The sequence below is a fragment of the Bacillus rossius genome, chromosome 14 (assembly GCF_032445375.1).
Source record: "Bacillus rossius redtenbacheri isolate Brsri chromosome 14, Brsri_v3, whole genome shotgun sequence".
NCBI lineage: Eukaryota > Metazoa > Arthropoda > Insecta > Phasmatodea > Bacillidae > Bacillus > Bacillus rossius.
In genome coordinates, this window is record NC_086341.1 from 38,434,802 (window position 1) to 38,459,911 (window position 25,110).

The following is a 25,110-nucleotide window of genomic DNA, read 5'->3' on the forward strand; positions in this document are numbered from 1 at the left end:
TTTTTTAATCCAAATTTTGACGCCCTATAGCCTGTAGGTAATACGGCGTGACGATTATGCGATAAAACACGGTAATCAAAAGCCTATTTACAATACTTTCTAAAATCAAAAAAAATTAAATTAAATTATAAAAAATTGTTTCTCGAATCTAAATCTTGTTCTTTAGGGTCAGGAGAAAAAATCGTAAATAAGCAAAATAGCAAAAATTTAATTTGTAACATTCAACCCAACATATATTTAAATTAGATTTAAAAAAAAATACATGTTTAAGGTTTAAACAATCTTTTTAAAAAAACGTTACCTGAAATGCCAAATTTCCCGGGCATCTTAGCTTGTGGTAGGTGCAAACATTTCTTTTATAATTTCTACATAAGTAATGAATTTCTCATCAACTACACAGGTACCAGTATTTGAATTTATGATGTTCACAACCTCTATTTTTCTTAACATTCTCGTTTCTTGAATATTAAGATCTTTGGAATCCTCAAGATTTTATTGGCATTTGTAAATTTTGAGGAACCGACTGGGCCCAGCCACAGTCGTCGCTGAACATGAACATGAAGCCTAAAAATGTAAAAATGGACACTTGGCAGCACTCACCCAACCCCATGCCCATCCTTTTGAGGACCTCGATGTCGTCGTGGATCTCGAACTTGTCATCGAAGGAGAACAGGTACTCAGTCCTGCGAGACAGAGACAGAGAGAGAGAGAGCGGAGCGTTCAGGCGACGGCCGGGGACACGGCGCGGACATGGAGGGGGAGGGAGGAGGGGGTCCAGAGGGGGGCCTTACTTGTCGCCGGAGATGCTGCAGTCGATCACCGTCTTCTTGCCCGTGTTGACCACGATGAACGGCAGCTGGATGGCGGTGTTCGGCGCCGGCTTCCCGTTCTGCTCCTGGATGCGCCTGTTGCGCTCCACCAGGTTCTTGAACGAGATTTGCTGAAAATTTGAAAACCCCACGGTGAAACAATACTCATGCAAATAGTTGAAAACACGTATTGCATTTAACATACCACTTAGACACACTTAAACAAATGCTGTTCATTTTTAAAATAGTGCAAAATTCAACATACAAAATGTTAAAAGGTCACTTAATATAAATTGTTTATTAAATGATGTTATATATGCCCAATAGGTTAATCAATCAGTTCAAACATTACAAATGTTAAACAATTATATTTTCTACTTCAATCCTGTTTTATAAAATAGTAGTAACACAGTTTCACAGAAAAAAATATTCGCAATTCCATTCTACTTTGCAATTATTTTTAACATTCTATTTGACAAACTAGTAGGTATTCAAGCAGGCCTATGAGGACTCAGAATCAAGAGCGCGATGCAGCTTTCCCAACCTGGAGGATGAGCTCGTGCAGCTTCTGAGTCTTGAGCTTGATGCGCTCGATGCGTCGCTGCTTGTCCTTCTCCAGGTTCATGCACTCCTGCAGCGAGTTGGACGGCAGCCCCAGCCACCGGATCTCCTTCTTCTCCTTCGAGATGATGTTCATGGCCATGAGCACGTTGAGGGCGTCGTACACCCGCCGCCTGATGTTCTTCTGGTCGTACTGCTGCTGGCGGAACAGCAGCACACACAGCTACGGTCACACCCTCCCGCAGCGAGCACCAGAACAGTGCCTTCCCTGAAGGGGAACACAGTCAATGTTACAGCATTTGAACTGCTGACGGCCGCCTGATGTTCTTCTGGTCGTACTGCTGATGGAGGGACAACAAAGTACCGACAGGCAATTTCACTCTCGCTTACAGCAACAGCCAGAACCGTGCGTTCTAGAGATCTGAGTGGGAACATTTCTAGTATAAAAAATTGTGATTATGTTAAATATAACCACATATTTTAGAAAAATGTCCCTATTTCCAATACCAATGTAAATTAACATATTTGAAGGGAGGTTGACATATGTTATGCAACAATTTCTTATCTGTAGATTGTAGGTACTAATTAAAATAACTTTTTTTTTTGTTCGTATTAGTTTGTAGAGGGTAGTATGAGTCCTAAACGACTGTGAAATGTTATGTGAGTCATTAGGAGGTAACGAAAAAGTGTGAGTTTTATTTGGTTATCGGCTTTGCAAAAAATATTCCGGTGATTAACTGGAAATTTTCTCAATAATACTTTTCTGGAAATCTAAATTTCTCTAGTGCCTTCACTATTGTGAACATACGTCATAAGTACAGCATTTGAACTATTAAAGGGCCATTTTCCTTTCTCTTGAATCAATATTTCCAATTATATTCTGAGAGAGAGAAAGAGAGAGAGAGAGAGAGAGAGAGAGAGAGAGAGAGAGAGAGAGATTGTGTGTGTGTGTTGACATAAGTATATAGAGAGAGTCAGGAATATAATAATACATGTGCAAATACAGTGATAACTAATGTTATAGTGAAACATTCAATATTTTTTTTAAATTTCAATGTTAAAAGGTTAACATTTACATGTTCAGGATGTAATAATTTCTTTCTGTGTCAAAAAAGGCCCCACATAGTGCTAGTTAAACCAAATATTTCAGAGTATTGTGGTTTACTAACAGATTTCAAACACTTTGATTTATATGATAGTTACTATCGAGGTAAATAACTAATACAGTATATAGAAAAATGCATTTATGTTTTTATTTTGTGGTTCAAAGTAGTTTTACTAGTGATGGGCCGACACTCGAAAATTCGAGTAGAGTCGAGCGAGTAGCATCAGCTCGGCTCGGCTCGGCATTTGAGTTTATTTTACTCAACGGGGCGAAACTTAAAAGGAAATTCGCGTAAAACTCGATAAAATATAATAAAATTGAATTACAATTCTTAATATCTCCTTACGTGACTTCGGCCGACACTAAAAATTACGTACGTAAGACCGAAACACGTACTTACAAACAACGATGACAATCGGGCATATTATTTATATTTTAGTTTTACATATTGCCAACTTAACAGGTGTGACCACATAGCAAAGAAGACGAACACATTTTTAATAAACAAAAACACGAATTAAATTTTATAATCATAATATCGGCACAAAATTACTTTTTTTAGTAAATCCGTGCTACAACCGGCGCAACGTTACAATAATAAATTAACGGTAGCGTTATATTTGTGTTACAGAGCGCAATTTTGCGACTGATACGCCACCAATCACGAAATGGCATTTAAAAAAAAACTTTAATGGCTCCACTAATTTTAGGAAGTGTAGGGTGGCGAACATGAATTTTTTTTCCCATGTTTGTTTACACTATTACGTTCGGCAAGATTGCATTTTGTATAATTGTTTGCTATCCAAATTAAGTGGCAAGTTAAAATTAATTATGAAGTATAAAGTTTATTATAAAGTGTAACTATTCAATACAAATACAAAAGCATGGATTGGTTGGAAGTGCCAGCTTGCGATTGGCTGGCAACGTAACGGCATTAGTGTTGTAGCAATCATCTTTAAATGTACCTATTATATTTGTTATGGGAACGTTTATTGTAATGTTACACCAATTGTAGCACGGCCTTACACTTCCCATAAGTGAAAGTTTTCAAAAATGTTTTAATGATTGTGTGAAACTTAACCTAACCTTCGCGCCTACAAGCCTAAATTATATTCATTGTTTTTTATTGACTCGTGAATGCTGCAGGCCGCAGCTAACTCATTCGGTCCAAAATAATCATTGGAACCACCAAACTGTTTGTGCACAAAGTTGTGTTCCTTTGTCGTAAATGGTACATAATCTCCGATCTTTCGGCGATTAAAATGTTGTTGCAGAATAACAGTGATTTTTTTCCCCGCCACGTTAGTGTTAATTTAAGAGTACTTTTACTGAGCAAACACTCACAATGTCAGTCAAAAATTCATCTTCTAAAGGTATGTGGCCTTAAAATATTACTTCTTACAGTAATACGCTTTCCATAAAAATATTTTTAAATATGTACTGCTAGGAATATAATTTCATTATGTTTTGTAGGCTGATACCACAGTCTTTAATATTCTCTTTTATAGGTGGTATGAAATAATCAAAATGATTACTGTTCAATATTTTAATTTTTTACAGTTTCATTTGTTGCTTATTTGAAATTGATTTCACTTACCATGTAAATAGTTAACTGCACTATTGGAACAGTTTTTGTATAACTATTAACATATTTTTCAATTTTTATAATGAGTTAATTTACTGTGATTAGTAATGTAACTAGTAGTATGATGCTCTACAGAATACCTCAATTATTGAATTGTATTAAATCAGTTAAGAATTTATTCTAAATGAATTATTTGTATTAAAACTTGTATTTTAAATATATTTGATTAAGTGGGCCATGATATAACAAGACCACCATCTAAGGACTCTTAGCAGTAAAGTGCAAATATTCAAGCTCGACTTAAGTGTCAAAGATTCAAATAAAAATTCAGACTCGAATCGACTCGACTTGAATTTATGATCTACAAACTCAACTCGAATCGACTCAAACTAATTATTGTAAAATTCGACTCGACTCAACTCGACTTAAAAATTTGCAGGTTCGTACATCACTAGCTTTTACTTTTAGCTGAAAGTAGTATTATTTTATCAAGTTAGTTTCCACATTAGATAATTTTTATAGAATTATTTATTTATTTATTTTAAAAAATACCAGCAGTACAAAGTGATGAACCACTCAGCAAAATTATATCTATGTTTGCTAATAACCAGTGGCGTCATTTATAAAATACCAGGGTACTGCTGTTATTTTACCATTGTAAGTATAGTGAGTGTTTAATTTTAAACATTTCTCATTTCTGATAAGGATAATTTTCAGGATTTTTAAAAACATTCAAATCAGTCACAAAAAGTGGGAATGGTTACGGTTCAGCCAGTGAATACTGTTCAGGTTTCTGTGACAATGTCTAAAAAGTATCCAATCATAAATATTTACCAAACATACTTAGGATACTTTTAAATGTTAAGAACAGTAAGGCAGCCGCCTGGCTTTGCCACCAAACTACATGCAGAGCTCCGAGAATAAATGTGACATTTACAAACCAGATATATTCATTAGAAAAGGCTATCGATATTTAAGAGCCATTGCACTTTCTTATGGTAGTTATTATTCATGGTTTTTTTTTCCACTTGTAATACATATTTTTAAAATGGCAAAAAAAACTTAATTGAGTGCCTTCAGGTATGAAAAATTGGCTCACAGTATTCAAGTAAAATATACATGCTGGGAGCCTTTATTAACATGTCATGTCTAGGGACAGGACCAAATATCACCGAAATTCAAGTTAATACACCACCAAGCACCAAAATGCAATTAAAATTATTAGAGGTCTGCGAGCCTAAGAATTTTACTTCAAGCCGAGCTCGAGCTTGATGTTTTGTGGTACAGTTGCACTTTTTGGAAATTATTTTTACCTTAAACTTAGTATAATGTTTGAATAAAGTGTTAAAATGAAGTGTGCTTATTAACAACTATCTACAGAGTTCATTTACATTTTGCACTGCTAGACAAGAAAAACATTTTTGCCATTTAATCTTACCTGTTTCCTTTGGTTCATTGGTAACTGATATCATCCAACTACATGATCAAAGTTTACAAGCATATGTTTGTGTAAAGTTAACATATCTTTGGAATAATTTCATCCTCGTCAATTTTTCTGGAATCCTTACTTAGCTTCAACAAACTTAGCAACAAAAATGATGTTGTTTGAAAAGTACATTCACATTGTTTCAACATTTCCTCTTTCCAGCACAAAAATTCTGAGAGAGATTGTCATAAGAGTATTAAATTCTGTTCTTTAATCTATCATGCAGAAAAATTAATTGTTTTGCATGTTCAGGAATTAAATTAGATCTACGATTGGAGATGGTGTTTCTAGCAGTAGAGAAGAGTCTCTCGCTAGCAACCTGTGTGGCTGGAATCCTTAAGGGGCCCGCCTACCTGGGCACACATACGGTGTGCAGAGCTTCAGGAAAAACAACACGATTTCAAAACTACTCAAGATATCCGAGCGGGGCCTATTTACGAATAGCATTTAAGAGTTCGCTGAGGGCCAAAAAGTACTTTTAATTTCGGATTAAGTTTTTAAACTGTATTTTTAGAAGCGTTAAAATGCCTAAAACGCGTGTTTTCAGAGTAATTTTTAGGCATAAAACCATCAGTACAGATTCTTGAAAGCACTTAAGGGGCTTGCATAACACCTTTATCTTCATTTCTCCGCCATATAATGTTACGGTCACCGCTCAAATTTCACAGATATCTTGTGACGACGAGACGAATGCGCGGCAGTTCAGAGACTTGCGCTTAGAGGCTATACCGTGCTGGAAACACCAGCGAGCGTCGCGCTTATCATCCCGCCTCACTGACACACATACACCCCTGACGAAGCGGGCCTCTTAAGTATGGATGGGGCGAATCCTGATTTCCTCGAATCCGAATCCTAACTCGAATCCTCGACTGGAATTGCTGAATCTCGAACCCAAACCCGAATCTTTTAATAGATGATGTCCACATATCTAATGTAAGTGAGATGTATTCTGCTTGCACTAAAAGTCCCTTGACTTTATCACATGTAGATTGGTACATTTCTGGTATAAGTGTATATAAAGACAACAATTTTTTCTTGAGAAATTTCAGTTTTAGTACAGATTAGCAGTTAGGATTTTTTCTATAAATAAGCTAGAGGTCTGCGAGCCTAAGAATTTTACTTCGAGCCGAGCTCGAGCTTTTGTGGTACAGTTACACTTTTGGGAAATTATTTTTATCTTAAACTTAATATCATGTTTGAATGAAGTATTAAAATGAAGTGGGCTTATTAATTTTGGGTAACTATTTACAGAGTGTGTTTACATTTTGCACTGCTAGAAAAAAAATAACATTTTTTTTCATTGAATCTTACCTGTTTCCATTGGTTCATTAGTAACTGATATCATCCAACTAACATAACCAAGTATATGTTTGTGTAAATATAACATATCTTTGGAAAAATTTCACCCTTGTCAATTTTTCTGGAGTCCTTACTGAGCTTCAACAAACTTAGCACCAAAAATCATGTTGTTTGAAAAGTACATTCACATTGTTTCAACATTTCCACTTTTCAGAACAATAATTCTGAGAGAGATTGTCAGAGAGTATTAAATTCTGTTCTTTAATCTATCATTCAGAACAATAATTTGTTCTGCACATTCAGGAGTTAAATTAGCTCTACGATTGGAGATAGTGTTTCCAGCAAAAGAGAAGCGTCTCTCGCTGGCAACCTGCTTGGCTGGAATGCTTTAGTAAAATTGCTTAACCTCAAAATTAGTGTCATAAATATCTGTAACTGGTCATTAAAGTTTAATCAATTGAAAGTAATAAAAATAAAAACATTTTACTTTATTCAATTTACACTTGCAAAAAAAACATACACACAATAAACCTACATGGAAATTAAAGTCTTTTTCAATATCCTGATGTCTGAAATATGTTTACTCATGTCATTAAATGTAGAGCTGTATTGAAGAAGCCGATTTTGCCAATATTTAGTTGAATCAGCATTTCTGCCGACTTCCGATACAGTACGCTCGTTAATTTTCGGCCGATATTACTGAAAAACGAAAGAGACTGCCATAACCTAAAAATCCACGAGTACCATTTTCACTTTTCGTAGTAGTACTGCATTTTTTCAGATCGCATTATTTCTTAGCAACATGTGCCAACCGTACATATCAAAGTTTAACATCCTTTTTTTTTTTTTTTTTTTAACAATGTTCTTTAATTTAATATGTCATAAATAAATAAAACATTACTATCACGGTAAATATACATCTCAGTTGTTACGGTAACTATAGTGCAAATATGGTAGCTATCATGCTTCTGTAGTAATTATGGTATTATATAAGAATCTTTAGTTCTTTTTATGGTAATTATCTTAAAATAACTATTGGGTTTGTACTGTAGTTATGGTACATTATCCATATTTCTTCGTATGTTGTTGTTCATTTGTCTTTTCTTCATATTTACGTGTGCCATTATTTGAGACAAGAAGTTTCAGAAAAAATTTTAACGGACATTATATCACACATTTAATGGCGTAATGACGAGACCTTGGGCAATTTAACCGCTTTATACGGAAAAACCTACCATGCGGGACCTCGTAAGTGAGTTTTACTGTATTTTTTTCCCGTAAATAGTAAAAACCGAATCCTTTGACGAATCCTATAATAGACCCGCCGAACCTTCGAATCCCTAGGATTCGGCGGATTCGGCGGATTCGGCGGATATTGGATTCCGTCGCCCCATCCCTACTCTTAAGTAATGTCTTGCCACTGGTGCTAACAATTCGAAATGTGACATGTTCTCCTGCCACCATTTGGAAGGACTGCTGGTTCTTGGGATAGTTGGCAGGGACAAATATTCTTCAACAATTTTTGTTAACTTCCTTGTCAGTCAACCATGTGGTATTTCTTTTGTTCTGCCGTATGCGTTAACGAATTACTTTCAAAAAAACAATTAACCACGCAACTACAGTCAAACATCTTATCTATCGTTTTTCAGGGGACTAACAAGAAAATTCAGTAGATGCGGACATTCAATAGATGTGGACTTCACTCTTAGATTTTGAAAAAATTGCCTAACCTCAAAATTAGAGTCACAAATATTTGTTACTTGTCATTAAAGTTTGATCAATTGAAAATAATAAAAATAGAAGCATTTTACTTAATTCAATTTACACTTGCAAAAAAAAAAAACACACACACAATAGACCTACAAGGAAATTAAAGTCTTTTTCAATATCCTGAAGGCTGAAATATATTTACTCATGTAATCAAATGTAGAGCTGTACCGACACGAATCGGCAGAAGCCAATTTTGCCGATATTTAGTTGAATAGGCATTTCTGCAGATTTCCGATACGCTTGTTCATTTTCGGTCAATATTACTCAAAAATGAAAGTGTCTGCCATAACCTAAAAATCCACTAGTACCCTTTTCACTTTTCATAGTAGTACTGCATTCTTTCAACTCACATTATTTCTTAGCAACATGTGCCAACCGTACATACCAAAATTTAACATCAATTTTTTTAAAATAATGTTCTTTAATTTTACGTCATAAATAAATACATAACCATCACAGTAAATATACATCTCGGTTGTTACGGTAACTATAGTGCAAATGTAGTAGCTATCATGCTTCTGTAGTAATTATGGTACCTACAAAGAATCTTTAGTTCTTTTTATGGTAATGATCCTAAGATAACTATTGGGTTTGTACTGTAGTTAGTTCGTAAGTTTTTGTATTCGAAAAATTTTAAAAGGGACTTTATATCACATTTAATGGCATAAATGACGAGACCCCGGACCATTTAAACGCTTTATACGGAAAAACCTACCATGCGGGACCATCGTAAGCGAGTTTTACTGTACAGTAAAACCTCTTACAACGAACTTCTTTATAACGAAATCCTCATTATAACGAATCAGGTGTTTGGTCCCACCAAAACGCCATATATCCCTATGTATTTGTACCTCAAAATAATATAGTATTTTTTCATATTTCCATCAAAAAACCCCGCTACAGCAAAAGCACAATTAAAAATTTCCAAAAAATTTCCTTAGAATTTTCATATTTATACAATTTGCTTCGTTAATATTACGTTACGGTAAACAAACACAAATATTCCCACATCTTATAATATTGGCTGACTTTGACCATAGAACTATTCACGTACTGAAACACACTTCGAAGCAAAAACATTGCACCACCACTAGCGGGGAAAAAAATTCACTTCGATTAATCGATGTTCCGAACTTCGCCAAGAAAATTTGTCACAAATCCCACCTACAAAAGTTACATCTGTTTCTGTGGAAATATGTTATCTATGGTTCGTTTGTTGTCATGAATGCTGATATTTATTTTAGATTCTGTGGAGGTTTTACTTATCTAAAATTCGCGGGAGTCTAAGAGTTGTTTTCTAATTGTGGTAAAATAATTCTACTTAAGAGTATTTTATTGTTTGGAGGTTAGCTTTGATGAATAACTTTTGTTTACATACAAATTAGGTTATGGCTGCACAAAAACATGTGCGATGATTAGGACACATTTTTACTTCTTTCGGAGCTGTAATTTTTTTTTGTTTACAATAATGGATTTAAAAAAAGAAAGCAATATATTTAGCATATTTAGTTGTTTGGAGGTTAGCTTTGATGAATTCCTTTTTATTACATACAAATTAGGTTATGGATGGACAAAACCATATGCGATGAATACGATGAATTTTATCGTCTTTCGGTGCTATAATTATTTTTTGTTTACAATAATGGATTAAAAAAGAATGCAATATATTTTACCACAAAATTAAAAATTCTGTAGCCTATGGTGTTGGTTAGGGAGGCAAAAATGTTTGTCTCAGTAAAAAAAAATTATACAGGCTTGCATAGTTGTCACTTTGATGCAAAATAAAGTATTTCTCCATTTCATTTAACGGTCAAAGTTTTTGCTTGGATTTACTGACCTTACTCTGCAAGCGGCCCTTAGCGTCATGCATTCAATTCTTTTTAATTTCTTTTTTGTATACATATCACTTGTAGTTTTGAATTCACCTCGTTATAAAGAAACCTCACTATAACAAACACACCCGAAATCAGTCCCTTCAAGTTTGTTATACTGAGGTTTTACTGTATTTTCTTCTGTAAATACTAAAACACCGTCACAATGCTTTCCGGCCAAATAACCTGCTGCTGTTGAAGCTCAAAAGTTTCGAGCCTAACAATTTTTTCGAGCCCAGCTTGAGTTGAAGTAAGTACTCGGCTTGCAGACTTGCAGACCTCTAAAAATTATTAAACTTATCAGCATTTTATATCAAATCTTAATGCTAACTACAAATACATAATTTTTTCAATATTAAATTCAATGAAAGTACATAATTTATTTAGTATGACGTTTGCACCGCAATTTAATAAAAAATTTTAAAAGTTTACTTTTTTTAATCTTGGAACTTATTAGTTACTAATTTTTACGTTACGACCTTGGAAAATTTTCAAACACAGAAATACGTAACAGATTTATTTTATTTGTTCTGAAAAGTTAGATGAGCTCGTTACAAATCACTGTATTTAAAAAATGTATCATTTATCAGTGAAAATGACAATGCTTTGGAGAAATTAGTATTATGGAACATTTAAGTATCATGTTTGTTAAATAATATGCTGTATTTCATAGTAAACACAAGACAATATATAATTTACTTTTAACTACACACAGGGAAAAAATTTAATAGACTCTTCAAAATAGGGTCATAAGTTCTGTTTACAAAGTCGTGCGAGCCTTATTCGAAACAAAAAATTGTAAGGTTATGGTCTAAATATTAGACTGCAAGGGAAATTAATATTTAAATATATTTTAAGAAGTTCGAAAACCTTTTTCTTTTAAGTTGTATTTTTAATTTATCCTAATGGTAGTGTGTGTGTGTGTGTGCGTGTGTGTGTGTGTGTGCATGTGTGTGAGAGAGTGTGAGAGTGTGTGTGAGAGAGAGAGAGAGAGAGTGTGTGTGTGTATATACACACACACATCTATGTATGTATTGACATGTTCCATAACAATATATTTTCATTTTTATTTTATGATATTTCAATATTGATACTTAGATAAGTATTATTTATTATTACATAAACTTAAAGAAGGTTTCAATCAAATCGCCTACGTTTTACCATGTACATCACACACTAGGACCTAAATTACATATACCTACGGCAATGATATTACCTTTTCAACCATTACCTGATCTGCTGGCGACACTATCAGCGCTGGGTTCGTGAACTCTGCGACGAGCTCGTCGGCGACCTCGTTGTACGACGTCGTTCCTTTCTTGCGCACCTTCTCGCACACCTTCATGGAGAAATGTCGCAGGCCTTTGCCCACTTTGTCGGATTTCCGCCTCTTGCTGCTAAAAACACACGATCGACGAAAAGCTAAAGTGATGTCTGAATGCACGAAACCGGCCAATACATCAGTTGTAAGGGTTTTCAAGCACTATATTTAGAAATATCGTTTAAAAGTTTAATGTCTAGAATTTTATCATTTATTAAAATTAACCGATTCTTCAATATTTTGATAATAGAGTTTACTAAATTGTGAAGTTTTTACATTTATTTCTCAGATTTAATTCCATCAGATTCAATACTCTCAAAATAATGCTCATCAAAATTCCACTAAATTATGTACTTTTTAACCAATATTTTTTTTATGAATGATACTTATTAATATTTATTCATATAGATCTACAAGTTACAAAAAAACAAAATCTAACACAAGATACAAGAATGTTATTACATTTGCTGTATTAAGGTATAAACTGTGACCAAATGTACTCAGCGATTCCATTTGAAATAAGGCAAAGTTTGGTATATCAATAAAAAAAAATAGTAAATCTTTATTGCTGTCAAATAATGTTGTTTTAATGACACATTAGATATGTTGCTAATCAAATATTAAAAAAACAGTATTTGAACCAACTTCCAGGTACACCAATTAGCAATAATATATTTTGCATACAATGAATATGTGTAAATCAACAGTGATAAAAGTTTACAATGAATATGAGACACCAAAAAAATTAGCACTTATCCATAAAATATTTAAAAAATATCAGGTATGCAAACCACTTAATAACTTCTTATTTAAAAGGCTAAAATAGGTTTTAGGATATATATTAATGGTAAGTACATTACAAACATCTAGCAACATGAATACATGAGCAAGATGTACTGTACGATAAGATTTCAAACAAGACTCCGTTTATATTAAATAATCCCACATAATTGGTCCACAATACTAGTTGAAGGTACCAACAAAAAAATATTCAAAAGTTTGATTAAAATAATGGAACATTCCTTATTTCTAAGCAGAGTAATATATGGCCAAGTAAATGAATCCAAAATCATTGAATTCTGAAACTTTAAACCCCAAAATTTATAAAATCGGCCGATTCCAGTATCAAAATTGACATCTCACTGAATAGTATCAGCAAAATAGTTTTTCATACTTAAAATTTGATATCATTATATTTTTTTTTTAGTTTAATAATTCTTAATATCGATTTTTAGAATACATTGATCAAGATAAAAATACAGGAAATCATTCTGTGTTTAAAGTCGGTAACGTAAATGTGACATAAAAAATTATATAATCAGAGCTTAAAATCCCAAATTCAATATTACTTAATATGTTAATTATTGGTATCATATACCAAAATTATAAAATTATTTAAAATTTAAATGTTTACTGAAAACATTTTAGGAACTTGGGTGGCGAACCTTTTATTATTTACCTAATATTTACCCTTTCTCATAATTTAACTGTCAGTCCGTAGTATTATGATTCTATCACACTCCAGCATAAAATTACATATATAGTTACGATTAAGTAAGCTATGGTACAGTTTCTAATATCTAGCTTTTTTCAGTGAAGGAAAGAACGATTGGTGTGTGAAGCCTTCATGCCAGCCTGTAGACAATTTTATCGATAACAGACATACACTGGTATGTTTTGTACATATTCTTATGATGGAAATAAAAGGGGGGGGGGGGGGGGGGGTGAGGGGCAGGTGTTAGAATGATACCGCAGTTTTGAAAATAATATTGAGTCGAAATGTCATCAGGAGGTTATTTTTTCAATAAATCAGAAGTGACTATGCAGTTGCATGATTTTTTTAACTGCAGAACATTACTGTAAGGTCTACACTGTAAGAAGAGTTGTGATTCGTTAAGTTTTTAAGAGCTGGGATGTGGTTGGTCTACCAGACCACATGACTACCCGCGTACCACCAGCATGAAGGCACATGATTGCTCAGCTAGGATTTTACCATGTTAAGGGGTGAATCACTAAGAAATAAGCGAGACACAATTAAGAGAAATTTAGCTATCTACAGTCAGGGGTGTGACAGTATTATACATTTGTTTAAAGATTTTTAACTGGAAGAATTTGACCACAAACTTCAGTGTAAGCCTATAATGTCGCTACAATGATTGTTGGCCAGTTTTTCCATGGACATTGTGTTTCCTTGTAGGACCGCTGATATTTTTCAAATATATAATTTTTTCCTTCAGTGAACTAGTACATATGCCTAAATTTGTATGTGAAGTCCAAACTCCATTTTTATTAACTGTCCAGATATTTCCTAAAATTCAGAACACTATTTAAGAGTTTTTTTAGTATTGTTTGGATCAGATTTTCTTAGAAAGTTCAAACTGACTCATAACAAACTGAGCTTATAATGTCTAATGAATAAGTTGCTGTCCGTGCCTACGGAAGAGTAAAGTTTCAGAAGGCATAGCCATTAAGAATCTTCAGCAACATAAAAATCTCTGTTACATTAAAAAGAACATAATAAAGAATCTAGGCCATAACCAATATGGGGTCCTGAGGATAAGAAATCTTCGTTATAATGAACACAATGTATTAACTGAACATATAATTTTTACACATGAGTTTTCGAAGCCTTGCTTAAGTATTTGGTTTTAAATATCTAAATATTAAAATGACAGAAGTCATATTTGACATGAGACCACATCAAGGGAGTAGCATTATAAACCTAAAAAAAAATTGTTTGTCTGTAAAGTCGGTTTACGGACGATAGTTTAACGGGACAACGCCATAACAAAACATTGATGAAATGATTGCATACTTTTATTTGCACTCATTAATTCAAATATGTTTATTACTTTCACGTAGAGATTATTTTAACTATCACTTTTATACATGTTTGCTATTTAACTTCTTCCAATCTGTGTTATTCTGTTAAGGATAGGACGATGATAGGAAAAGTAGGAAACGAATGGAAGTGTTTCAAGTTTAATGTGCCTCGAAAAAGTCAAATCGATGGTTGTTCCAATTGAGTGGAAGAGAGATAGATGCGGCGCAAGCGTACAATGAGCATAACGGGACAAAGCATAACGGGACAATGAGTCATCCTTTTTCGTGCGTGCAGCCGGCGTTCATCAATTTATTAGACGTTGTCACATCAAAAAATTATCAAAAATCAAATTCTGGCTGCGACACAAGCCATAGGATTACTGGACACCTACTACTCAGGAATGAAGTCGTTTTCGTTCTCCTGTCGTTTCCGCGACCCGCTGTGGTCGAGAATCGGGGAGATGTAGTTCTTGGGAGTGATGTTTGTCGGCAGTACGTGTTGTGCAGCGATCCTCTGGGAGGTGCTCAGCACCTGGAAGACCACATATGCCCCATATGCACTGTCTTAACTGCACCTTCAAGACAACATATGCCCCATATGCACTGTTTTAACTGCACCTTGAAGATAACATATGCCCCATATGCACTGTCTTAACTGCACCTTCAAGACAACATATGCCCCATATGCACTGTTTTAACTGCTCCTTGAAGATAACATATGCCCCATATGCACTGTTTTAACTGCACCTTCAAGACAACATATGCCCCATATGCACTGTCTTAACTGCACCTTGAAGACAACATATGCCACATATGCACTGTCTTAACTGCACCTTCAAGACAACATATGCCACATATGCACTGTCTTAGCTGCATCTTGAAGACAACATATGCCCCATATGCACTGTTTTAACTGCACCTTGAAGACAACATATGCCCCATATGCAATGTTTTAACTATTTTCCAACTGTACACAATCAGAAATGCCTTAACTGTAATAACTTAAGATGTGAGTAATATAAGATAAGAAAAGAATAAACTTATTCATAAAGTTAGTTTACATTATAAGTCGCCAAGAAGTGCTTTCTAAAGATATACATTAAACCCAAAAATAATATAAATCACAAAGTTAAAAACTACTTATTTGATCAGTATCAGGCATATTTGAAAAACAATTTACTGTATAATGCCCACCAACGCAGCCCAGGGCTTCAGCGGTGTTAACGACACAAACACAGGTACAAAAACGAAAATTAAAGATGATAACATTAATTAAAAATAAAATGGTGTATAAACATGAATCAATTTTATATTTTGTAATCAAAACAGAAATATATTTTTAGAAATAAAATAAGTGCCTTTATTTTGAATTTTTTAAATGTATGCAACTCTAGTTTATGTGGAAATAAGTTTTCCAAAAAGTATTTTTATACATCAATATCTAATGAAAAAAAGTGATAGAATGGTAGTTTAAAGTGGTTCAAAATTATATTTTGCCACCGTAACTCTTACAGCTAATATATAAATCACCTTATACACAAAATTTGTGGCTATTTCTTACCAAACAAATTTCCTTCATTGGCACATTATTTATCACTATCCTCATCAGAAAAAAATAATTAAATGTACTAACATTTTATAGTCATTATATCACATCAGCAGACACTGAAGTCATTAGAGATGGACCACTAAGTGATCTTTTGGGGAAGGAAGTGGCCAAGGCCTATCAAGAACCACTCCAGCATTTGCCTGGAGTAATTTTGAGAAACCACGAATCACCGAAATCAGGATGGAGAGAACCAAGATTTGAACTTGGATCCTATATAACTCCAGTCCATTGTTTTAGAATTGCCATAGCACACTCAGTATTTACAAAAACACATAAAATTGCGGTACCTGTAGTATTAGGAATAGTAGTAGTATAAGTAGTATTATTATTGGCAGTAGTGAGTAACCGTAGTATAAGATAATAACTGGTATTAGTAGTACACGGTGGGCCAAACATCACAAAGAGGTTATAACTGTGAATAAATTTTTTATTTATCATTAGTTTCCACTGATTATAACGATTGTAGTCGACAATAAAGTGTAAACAATCTCCCATCCTTAGTCTTTAATTCTGTAAAAAATTTATGGAAATCAATGATAAGTAAAACAGTTGTTCACAGTTATAATGCCTTTGTCACTTTTGGCCCACCCTTAGTAGTAGCATAAGTATAAATAGCAGTAAAAATTTTTGTATTTGTAGTATTAATAGAAGTCAGTATTAATATTAGCAGAGTTTTTTTATCAGTAGTACTAGAATCAATGAAACTCACCATGGGATTTGAGGCAAGATGAATAGTTTTCGGCAGGATGGTCGTTTCCTGTTTGATGGCTGCAACCTTCATCGGGGTGGCAGACTGGATTGGTATTGTTACCATGTGAGGGGATCCTACGTTAAAATCACAAGTTCACAGTTTATACCATCTAACACACTTTGTCTGCTCTATCTAATCCCTCTTTATAAAACTACACACATTTTAATTACACAAATAGTGTTACAGACTGCATAATTATAAGTTGTAGCTCCCCATCTCACATTTAGAATATGTTCTACATTTGAAGTAACATTTTGGTGTAGACTGAACTCAATAGAAATAAAACAGATAAATGATTGAACAAACAGATAATATTTTAGAGCAAATTTAAAATTAATTCTAAGTGAAAATACCACTGTGAAATCTGTACACAGCTGCATAATTTAGATTTGATAGAGTCTATAAAAAGTACATGATAAATTTCTTACAACTTTTTAACATTAACACAACAAAGATGACATCTTTTCAGAGATAATTAGCTCATGATTTAAGCAGACATATTTAATGAGTAACTATAAACTTAAATAAAAAAATACAAATTTTTGCACGTAACTAATTACACGTGATAGAAGTGAAACTTCTTTGGTAATTCCAACCTCGACTCGTAAGTATATCGTAAGGGGTAAGATGACAGAGAGAGAAATAAATAAGACAGTTTTTTTACTTCATAAACATGATTTAACAAAATTATTTCTCACTTCAAAATAAGTTCAAACCCTGTTGTGTTGCCCTCTGCCCAAAATCTCCCTTACAATGTTAGAAATTTCCTAAAATAAACAGAGTAATCTCAAATAACTGAATCTTCTTAACAACTAAACCGTATTACATCCCGTGCTCCGCTGTAAAAAAGGTCAACAGGCAGGTGCAAGGTAAGGTGCTGTTCACTCAAGTATTTTAATATTTTTTTTTGTAATACACCAAGATTATTATTGATTTGGGCTCAATGTAAATGAAATCATCACCGTTAATTTACGAAGATAACCGTAAAGTAACAAAGATCCCTGGATAATTTTTAAGCACCGTTCTTTGTAAAATCAAGGTGAAAATTTTTAACAGTGTACTAGATGCCAGCAAGTCGGCGTGGGGTCAGGACAAGCGGGTCCCTACCGCCATGACCCGCCTATCCCTGCAGCACAGCAGGGTTCAACCTGAGCCGCACGCCGCCACGTGGAGTCCGCTCGAGGGAACGAGTTCTCTACACCGTCCACAGCTCATTTCTCCGCCCGTTTAGTGTCAGAAACGTTTCACAACAATGTTTCACAAAAACCTTGCATTAAAAATCCGCCTTGAAATTTTACTCCCATCGTGCCCAAAGAAGTTTCACTTCAAAAAATGCCAGATAGAAAAAGTCTGCATGCTGCAAATTCAACTTCTTCCTCCAGCTCAATTACTGTTAATTTTGCGACTCTTTCGCGACTACTACTTCAGTTTCTTTAATTTTCCGTGACTTTAGTGACTTGTACATGCCCTACTTAAGTTCAGAATAAACTCAGCAATACAGCGAATTAATTTTTGTGTGTTAATTTTTCTTTGACATTATTCACCATGAGCTTTTCCTGTTTGATCAGCCAGCAACTACACTTTCGAAGTGGCAACATCGGTTTTCTTTTCAACCCAGCACAATAATACCACTTTTTAATACTGTATGGAAATAACTGCTAACACCAGGGCCGCCGAGAGGGGGGGGCAAAAGGGGCAAATGCCCAGGGGCCCGGTAGCCTTAGGGGCCCGGGCGCCCGGCTGGGAAGTGGAAAAAAAAATGGCTGGAAAAACATTTTCCCACGCTATTGAAACATCTTGTACAATATATATATATAATTGTTTTGTGTGTTCCTAAAACTACAGTCGATAACCAATAACCTAACCGAGCAGTAGGTACTTGTAACATTCAGTTCACACCAAAATACATACTTGCTTAGTAGCAGAAATGGGAACGTTACAGGGACGTCGGAACAGGGGGGACAGCAGGGGCGAGTCGCCCCCGTGCTGTTATGCATGGGGGGGCGAGAGTAGCATTTCGCCCCCCTCCTTTTCCCGGAATAAATGTTTGGTCGTAGTAGTATTTTTCTCAACCTGTATTTACAAATGTTGCATTGGTGATCACATTGATTAGAAAATCAAATTTATAATTGTCAATATACTGTAAAATGATTTCAAATTCCTAGATGGCATTTTATTTAAATTGTACTACATCTACTGTCAGAGTAGTATTTAATACATACTACGTCATCAAATTCTTGGAATGGTATATTTAATATTTTGGTTCGGAAACTCATTAAATAGCACAATTTTGAGTCTAAAATTCCAAATTTTTCCGGGGGAGGGCCCCCGGACCCCCCGCTCTATGACTGAGGTAAGTGTGATACATCTGTTCGGCCCCCCACTAATGAAAACGTTCCGACGTCCCTGGAACGTTATAAATAATTAATATGTATCACAAATTTTTCAATGTAATGAACGTGGTTCAGTGTGTTTGATGATTTCGAAGTAATAAAATTGATTATTACTTTACATTATTTTAATAATATTTACTTTCAGAATAAATTATTATACTTATGTATTTTAAACACTCATAATAATGCAATTTCTAATTACCATTTAAGATTTTTTGTTTTCTTTAGCAACATATACATCAAAATTAATTATTATTTGTATTTTGATGGGATTAACAATGTAAAAGTAACTAAGTAACTAGGAAATCATTATGTATGTTCAAATGAAGTATGCAATTTTACGATACCATATATATTTATGGTATAGGCCTACGTAGTAGTGGTATGCAAAAAAAAAGGAAGGGGGCCTACTACCCCAGCTGCCCAGGGGCCCACAAATTCTCTCAGCGGCCCTGGCTAACACACAAAAATGTTTACATTTCCTGTGTTTCTTTAACGTAAGATTTCCTGTCGTGAATATTTACCAATTAAAATAAAATGAGAGCTGGGCCATTTATTCTAGGTTTTTACTACAAACATGAAGGAGATGAAAAAAAAATATTTATTGTTCATGTATGTAACAGATGATATTTTTATTTAACACTGTAATATATCACTGTATTCACACACTAAATTATTTAAATGACTATCATTAGAATGATAAAACCTTTTTGTCACTCAGTCCTCTAGATACAAAATAATTTACTTTGTTATAATATTGAGACCACTTTCTGATAATATTTAAATTAGAGTTTTTTGTGACTGCTAAAGCAATTGCTTTGTGTGGCCGGTTGCAAGTGGAATGAAGAAATCTACATCAAGTCTAATTTTCTCTTAGAGGAATAAATAACACTAACGCAACATTTTTCATACATTTCAACTACGTATAACAACATTTTCTATCACCACCTGTGCGATACACATTTTTTTAAAAGTACGGTGCTTACTTTGTGTGGCAGTCTTGGATCCTTGGAGGCTGAGGGTACGCAGAACCTGCGTACCGGAGCTAGTTAAAATGGTCGCTGCCTGGAACAGGGAGAGGAACACCACACTGTTTTACTGACTGGAAATTATTAACGAAACACAGGCAACTCATAGAAGATGTGGAGCTGCCAACACCAGAGATCTCACTGGATGGAATAATGGAAAACTTCAAGAGTGTACGGTTTTCGATACCAGCCGGGCGTGGAATTGTGTGTGAAATTTGTAGCAGATATAAATGAATCGACACATGCTAAAAGGGCCTAAGACCAAAAAAAATGGCCAAGTGAGTTAAGCATGAAAATCGCATGTTATAGGATAGCTTCCTCTATCTATGCTAAAAGGGATTGAGTCACACGTGCAGGTTGGCTAATATTAGCTAGGGAAATTCTTAACATGCGCTAAAAGGGTTGCTTGGAGACAGATTTATTCATTTTTTTTCTCTCAAAATTGGGTTGTTTAGACTAAGGCCCTTTTAGCATGTGCTGATTCAAACACACTTCAGTGTCAGTGTTTCAACAGTCTAATGGTTTGACTTATATTATTTATTTTACTCACACCTATATGTTTACTACAGTTTGAAAATTTTGTAGTTCTAAAGGAAATTAATAAGCTAAAACAGTATTTGAGATCAAAACTTAACATCATTTCGAGATTTCCCCTGAAAATAGTCGCTCATCTCATGGAGATTTCAGAACAGCACCCAACAAAATTAGACATACCACACGTGCACAACACTAGCTAAACCCAACACGTGTATTCGGTTGTTACAGAGGTCAGATGTTGACACATCTTTGGCGAGTACTGAAAGACTCACTCACTTTTTTTTTTATTCTGTATTCCTGTTTGAACTAAACTGATGCTCGATAATCAGAGCGGAATCGCTCAGCAGGCCACGGACGTGCTACCAGAAAGTATAGGACGTGCTCCCGAAACTATCGAGCGTGCTTCCAAAACTATCGAGCGTGCTCCCGAAACTATCGAGCGTGCTTCCGAAACTATCGGACGTGCTTCCGAAACTATCGGACGTGCTCCCGAAACTATCGGACGTGCTCCCGAAACTATCGGACGTGCTCCCGAAACTATCGGACGTTCTCCCGAAACAATCGGACGTGCTCCCGAAACTATCGGACGTGTTCCCGAAACTATAGGATCAAAGGCGATTTCTAGCCCAAGCACATCCTGTAGGAATTCCGACGTCGACGGTTCAGCCTAAAGACATCAGCAGGAGCCATGATGGCAGGGGGCCGTGGGTTGAGAGCCAGAGAAAGGAGGGAAGGGGGGCGGACAGGATGCAAAGCCGTGACACCACCTGCCCCCCCCCCCCCCCATGCAGTAAAACGTACAAACAATTCCCGCATGAGGCCTCGCCCCAGGGGAAGCACAATGCGGAGAGCGGAACCACCACCGCGCGACAGCTGCTTTTCCAGTTCCATTACCTTCCCCCCCCCTCCCGCCAAGCAGAGAAAAAAATTTTTCTAGTCCTGCTTCGTTCTCGCGAGCTTTTAGTGCGGTGGAACCTAATATTCACAGACCCCGAGGCAGTCCACGTCGAGTGTTTCTTCGGCATACGAGACTTCTCTGCGGCAAGTGAAACGCTCGGGAGTGGGGCACTCGATGGCGGAGAGCAGCAAGCTCGGGCAAGCATTGGTGAGGCGACCTTTCAGGTTTGCGTTTTTTTTTCCGTCACGCTGAAAACAACAAGGAGATTTGTCTTTGAAATCCAATTGAATTCAACCAGAATTGCCAAAATGTGTATAGACATATCATATCTCTCTGCCCAGGTGACGTTCCACTTTAGTAACGTACGTGGCGGTCCCGCATCACATTTTTTTTTTTTTTTTGGCTGCTGTAAGGTTAGGAAAAGTAATATATTTAAAAAAAGTGGTTGTCTGTAAAGTCGGTTTACGGACGATAGTTGAACGTGACAACGTCATAACAAAACATTGATGAAATGATTGCATACTTTTATGAATAAACTTGAATCATTTTTTTTTAATAATAAAAGAATAAATACCTGAAATTATACTAGTAATCAGGTTTTAAAATGCAAGAATAATTAACCTTTATTGCCGAAATTGTTGTTGTAATAAGCAATGAAAACCACATTAACTTTTCACTTTACTTTATAACCAGCCGACGAAACAGTTCACGTGTAGATGTAAGTTGTGTGCTGCTGCTGTCTTTCTTCTCCTCGGACGCATAGGCCAATCGAGTGGAAGAGAGATAGATGGGACGCAAGCGTACAATGAACGTAACGGGACACCGCGTAACGGAACAATATGCGTAACGGGACACTTTTTCGTGCGTGAAGCCGGCGTTCATCGATTTATTAGACGTTGTCACGTCAAAATATAAATTATGCGTGTTACATCTTAGCTCTCGGTATACGGCATTTGGATTGGTGCCATTTCGTTAATGGCACGGAAGTCGCATGTAACGGAAATGTGTAACCACGGTGCCGCCATCTGCGGCGGATGGCGCGAACCAAAGCCAAAGGGAAACTTTATTGTATTAACGGTTTAATGAATGTTAACGCCGGAGCCAGTATTTTTAAATATAATTACTTGTTTAAAATCAGGTCTGAAGCCTGGGTGACATTTTTTTTCCAAGTCTTTTTCGCTTTGATCAGAGACGTTTCGTTAAATAATTAAAAAATTTTGGTCTGCAAATGGAATGATTCAACAGTCGACGCAGCTGCTCCGGCAGCGAATTCTATCGGCTGGTGTGGAAACTACGTGAGATTTGCGCCAAGAAATGTAGTTGAAAACACAATTTGCGTATATTTATCACGCTCGGCATTATTTTCGTGTATATGTTTCGTATTATAAGTGTATTTGTTAAATGAGAGCACCCGTAAATAACATAAAAAAAAAGAACCCAAAACTGTGAAAATGTATGAAATCTCACAAAATAGTGTTTTTTTCCCCATCCAACCGTGAAGTTGTACGAGCGAGCGATGAACTTCGGGTATGTTCAAGAAGTGATCGGGAGTCAGTGATTCATAGGCTTCCCCTTTCAGTGCCGACACAACTACTAATATTCTTTTTTTCTCTTCTTCTTTTGTTCGCGTTTCTTCCTACGCAAGAAAGCTGCACACTGCACTGCAGCAGTACTCCCTCCAGAATCACCAACCTGAACAAATAAATTTTTTTTCAGTCGTGATCCTCAAACCTTGACCTATCTTGTTGCACAACATTATAGCTGGACTCATAATGACCCGTCTCATCCATCTGTGTATCAAGTGACAACTTTCAAATGACGGAAGGATAAATTATAATTTCAAAAATATCTGAAAGGCATTGTCTTTATTTTAAAAGTTTTTGAAGTGGAAACTTCCTAAGCCGCGTTGAGCGATTTTTGGTAGGGGCAAAACTTATGGGTTCGCGTCACCGACATGCTAGTGACGTGTTGCGCCAGACTGGCGAATCGCACCGGCCTGTGTACATGTACACGCATACATACATTAATACATTGTATATACTCGACTGTATCATGTGCGTGTTGGACTCTTTTTTGGATGGGTAAAATCTTGTGAGTTCGCATCACTGACATGCTGTAGTAGCAGTAAAAGTTGAATTGACCACGTTAATACATGACCTATGTCTGACATCACTGGTAAGTCACAGCTAGGTAATGAATTTTTACGTAATTTTGACATACCACTGGCATCTGTTGTGACTAAAAAAATTATGTAAGGATAAATGATATCATGCTGACATCGTACTGATATAATACCAAAATCAGTTTCTTACGTACATTTGACGTAGAAATTATGTCATATTACACATTTAAAAACAAAGTTTTCAAGTTTTCACTTCTGTTGACAGTCCCCATGACTAGCTCCTTTTTTTTTTTAATTTGTTAAGCAGCTTCCGTATTGTTTGTAACTTGCTTATAAACACGTTTTTAGTTTGATACTGAGTGGCTCAACTTTCACAAAATGGAAAAAAAAAAATTGTTATATAGCATACATTTTGCATAATTAGCTGCCAAAGTTGAATTTTTTTACTTTTTTTTCACAGTATGGATAGTGTGAATGAAAAGGAATATAAAACTGTAACTTTTTATGTTAAATGTAAAATTTACTGGTTTCTATGGGATATGGAATGATTTTTCAGAAAAAAAATTCTTACCTGGCCTTTAAAAAGACCAAATAAAAGTAAATAAAAATTTCTGGCATAATTGAACCATTCCACACAGTGGCCACCAGCATTGCCTCTAACCCCCAAAATTCTCAGTTACTTATTCCATTTGGTTCTCCATATCCATTCTGCACAAAAATGTTAAAAATTCAACGTTGACAATTAATGGTGAAAAAATACTGAAAATTTTTCACCATTAATTGTCAACGTTGAATTTTTAACATTTTTGTGCAGAATGGATATGGAGAACCAAATGGAATAAGTAACTGAGAATTTTGGGGGTTAGAGGCAATGCTGGCACGTTTAACCAGTTGAACGCAAAAATAAAATAAAAATAAAACGGGAAATACACCCTTAAAAGGATTCGGTCGCGGTTTCAATTTTAATTTTCAATATTTGAAACGAGATAGAGATAGGTAGCTATATAGAGATGGAGAGAGATAGAGAGATGCGTTATATACATGTACTTACTTCAAACATTACAACAACAAAAACTGACTGAGGCATTGCAACGCATTCTGGGCATTAGCTAGTTAAAACATTTTATAGCATAAAAACTGCA

At 35.3% G+C, this 25,110-nt stretch overlaps 1 protein-coding gene across 4 annotated transcripts in view; it reads right to left on the minus strand.

The window, feature by feature from the left end:
• LOC134538802 (transcription factor Dp-1) overlaps positions 1-25,110 on the minus strand; it is a 174,717-nt gene that overhangs the window by 16,023 nt on the left and 133,584 nt on the right. The window contains exons 3-9 of one of the 4 annotated variants that reach the window (XM_063380303.1): positions 20,370-20,448; positions 16,949-17,064; positions 15,023-15,162; positions 11,718-11,883; positions 1,354-1,566; positions 792-940; positions 601-683 (exon numbers count right to left, since the gene is read on the minus strand). In XM_063380303.1, coding sequence (XP_063236373.1) covers positions 601-683; positions 792-940; positions 1,354-1,566; positions 11,718-11,883; positions 15,023-15,162; positions 16,949-17,064; positions 20,370-20,448 — 946 coding nt within the window. Of the gene's footprint in view, positions 1-600; positions 684-791; positions 941-1,353; positions 1,570-11,702; positions 11,884-15,022; positions 15,163-16,948; positions 17,065-20,369; positions 20,449-25,110 lie in introns of all 4 variants that reach the window. The other 3 variants (XM_063380301.1, XM_063380300.1, XM_063380302.1) reach the window with 3 other exon arrangements.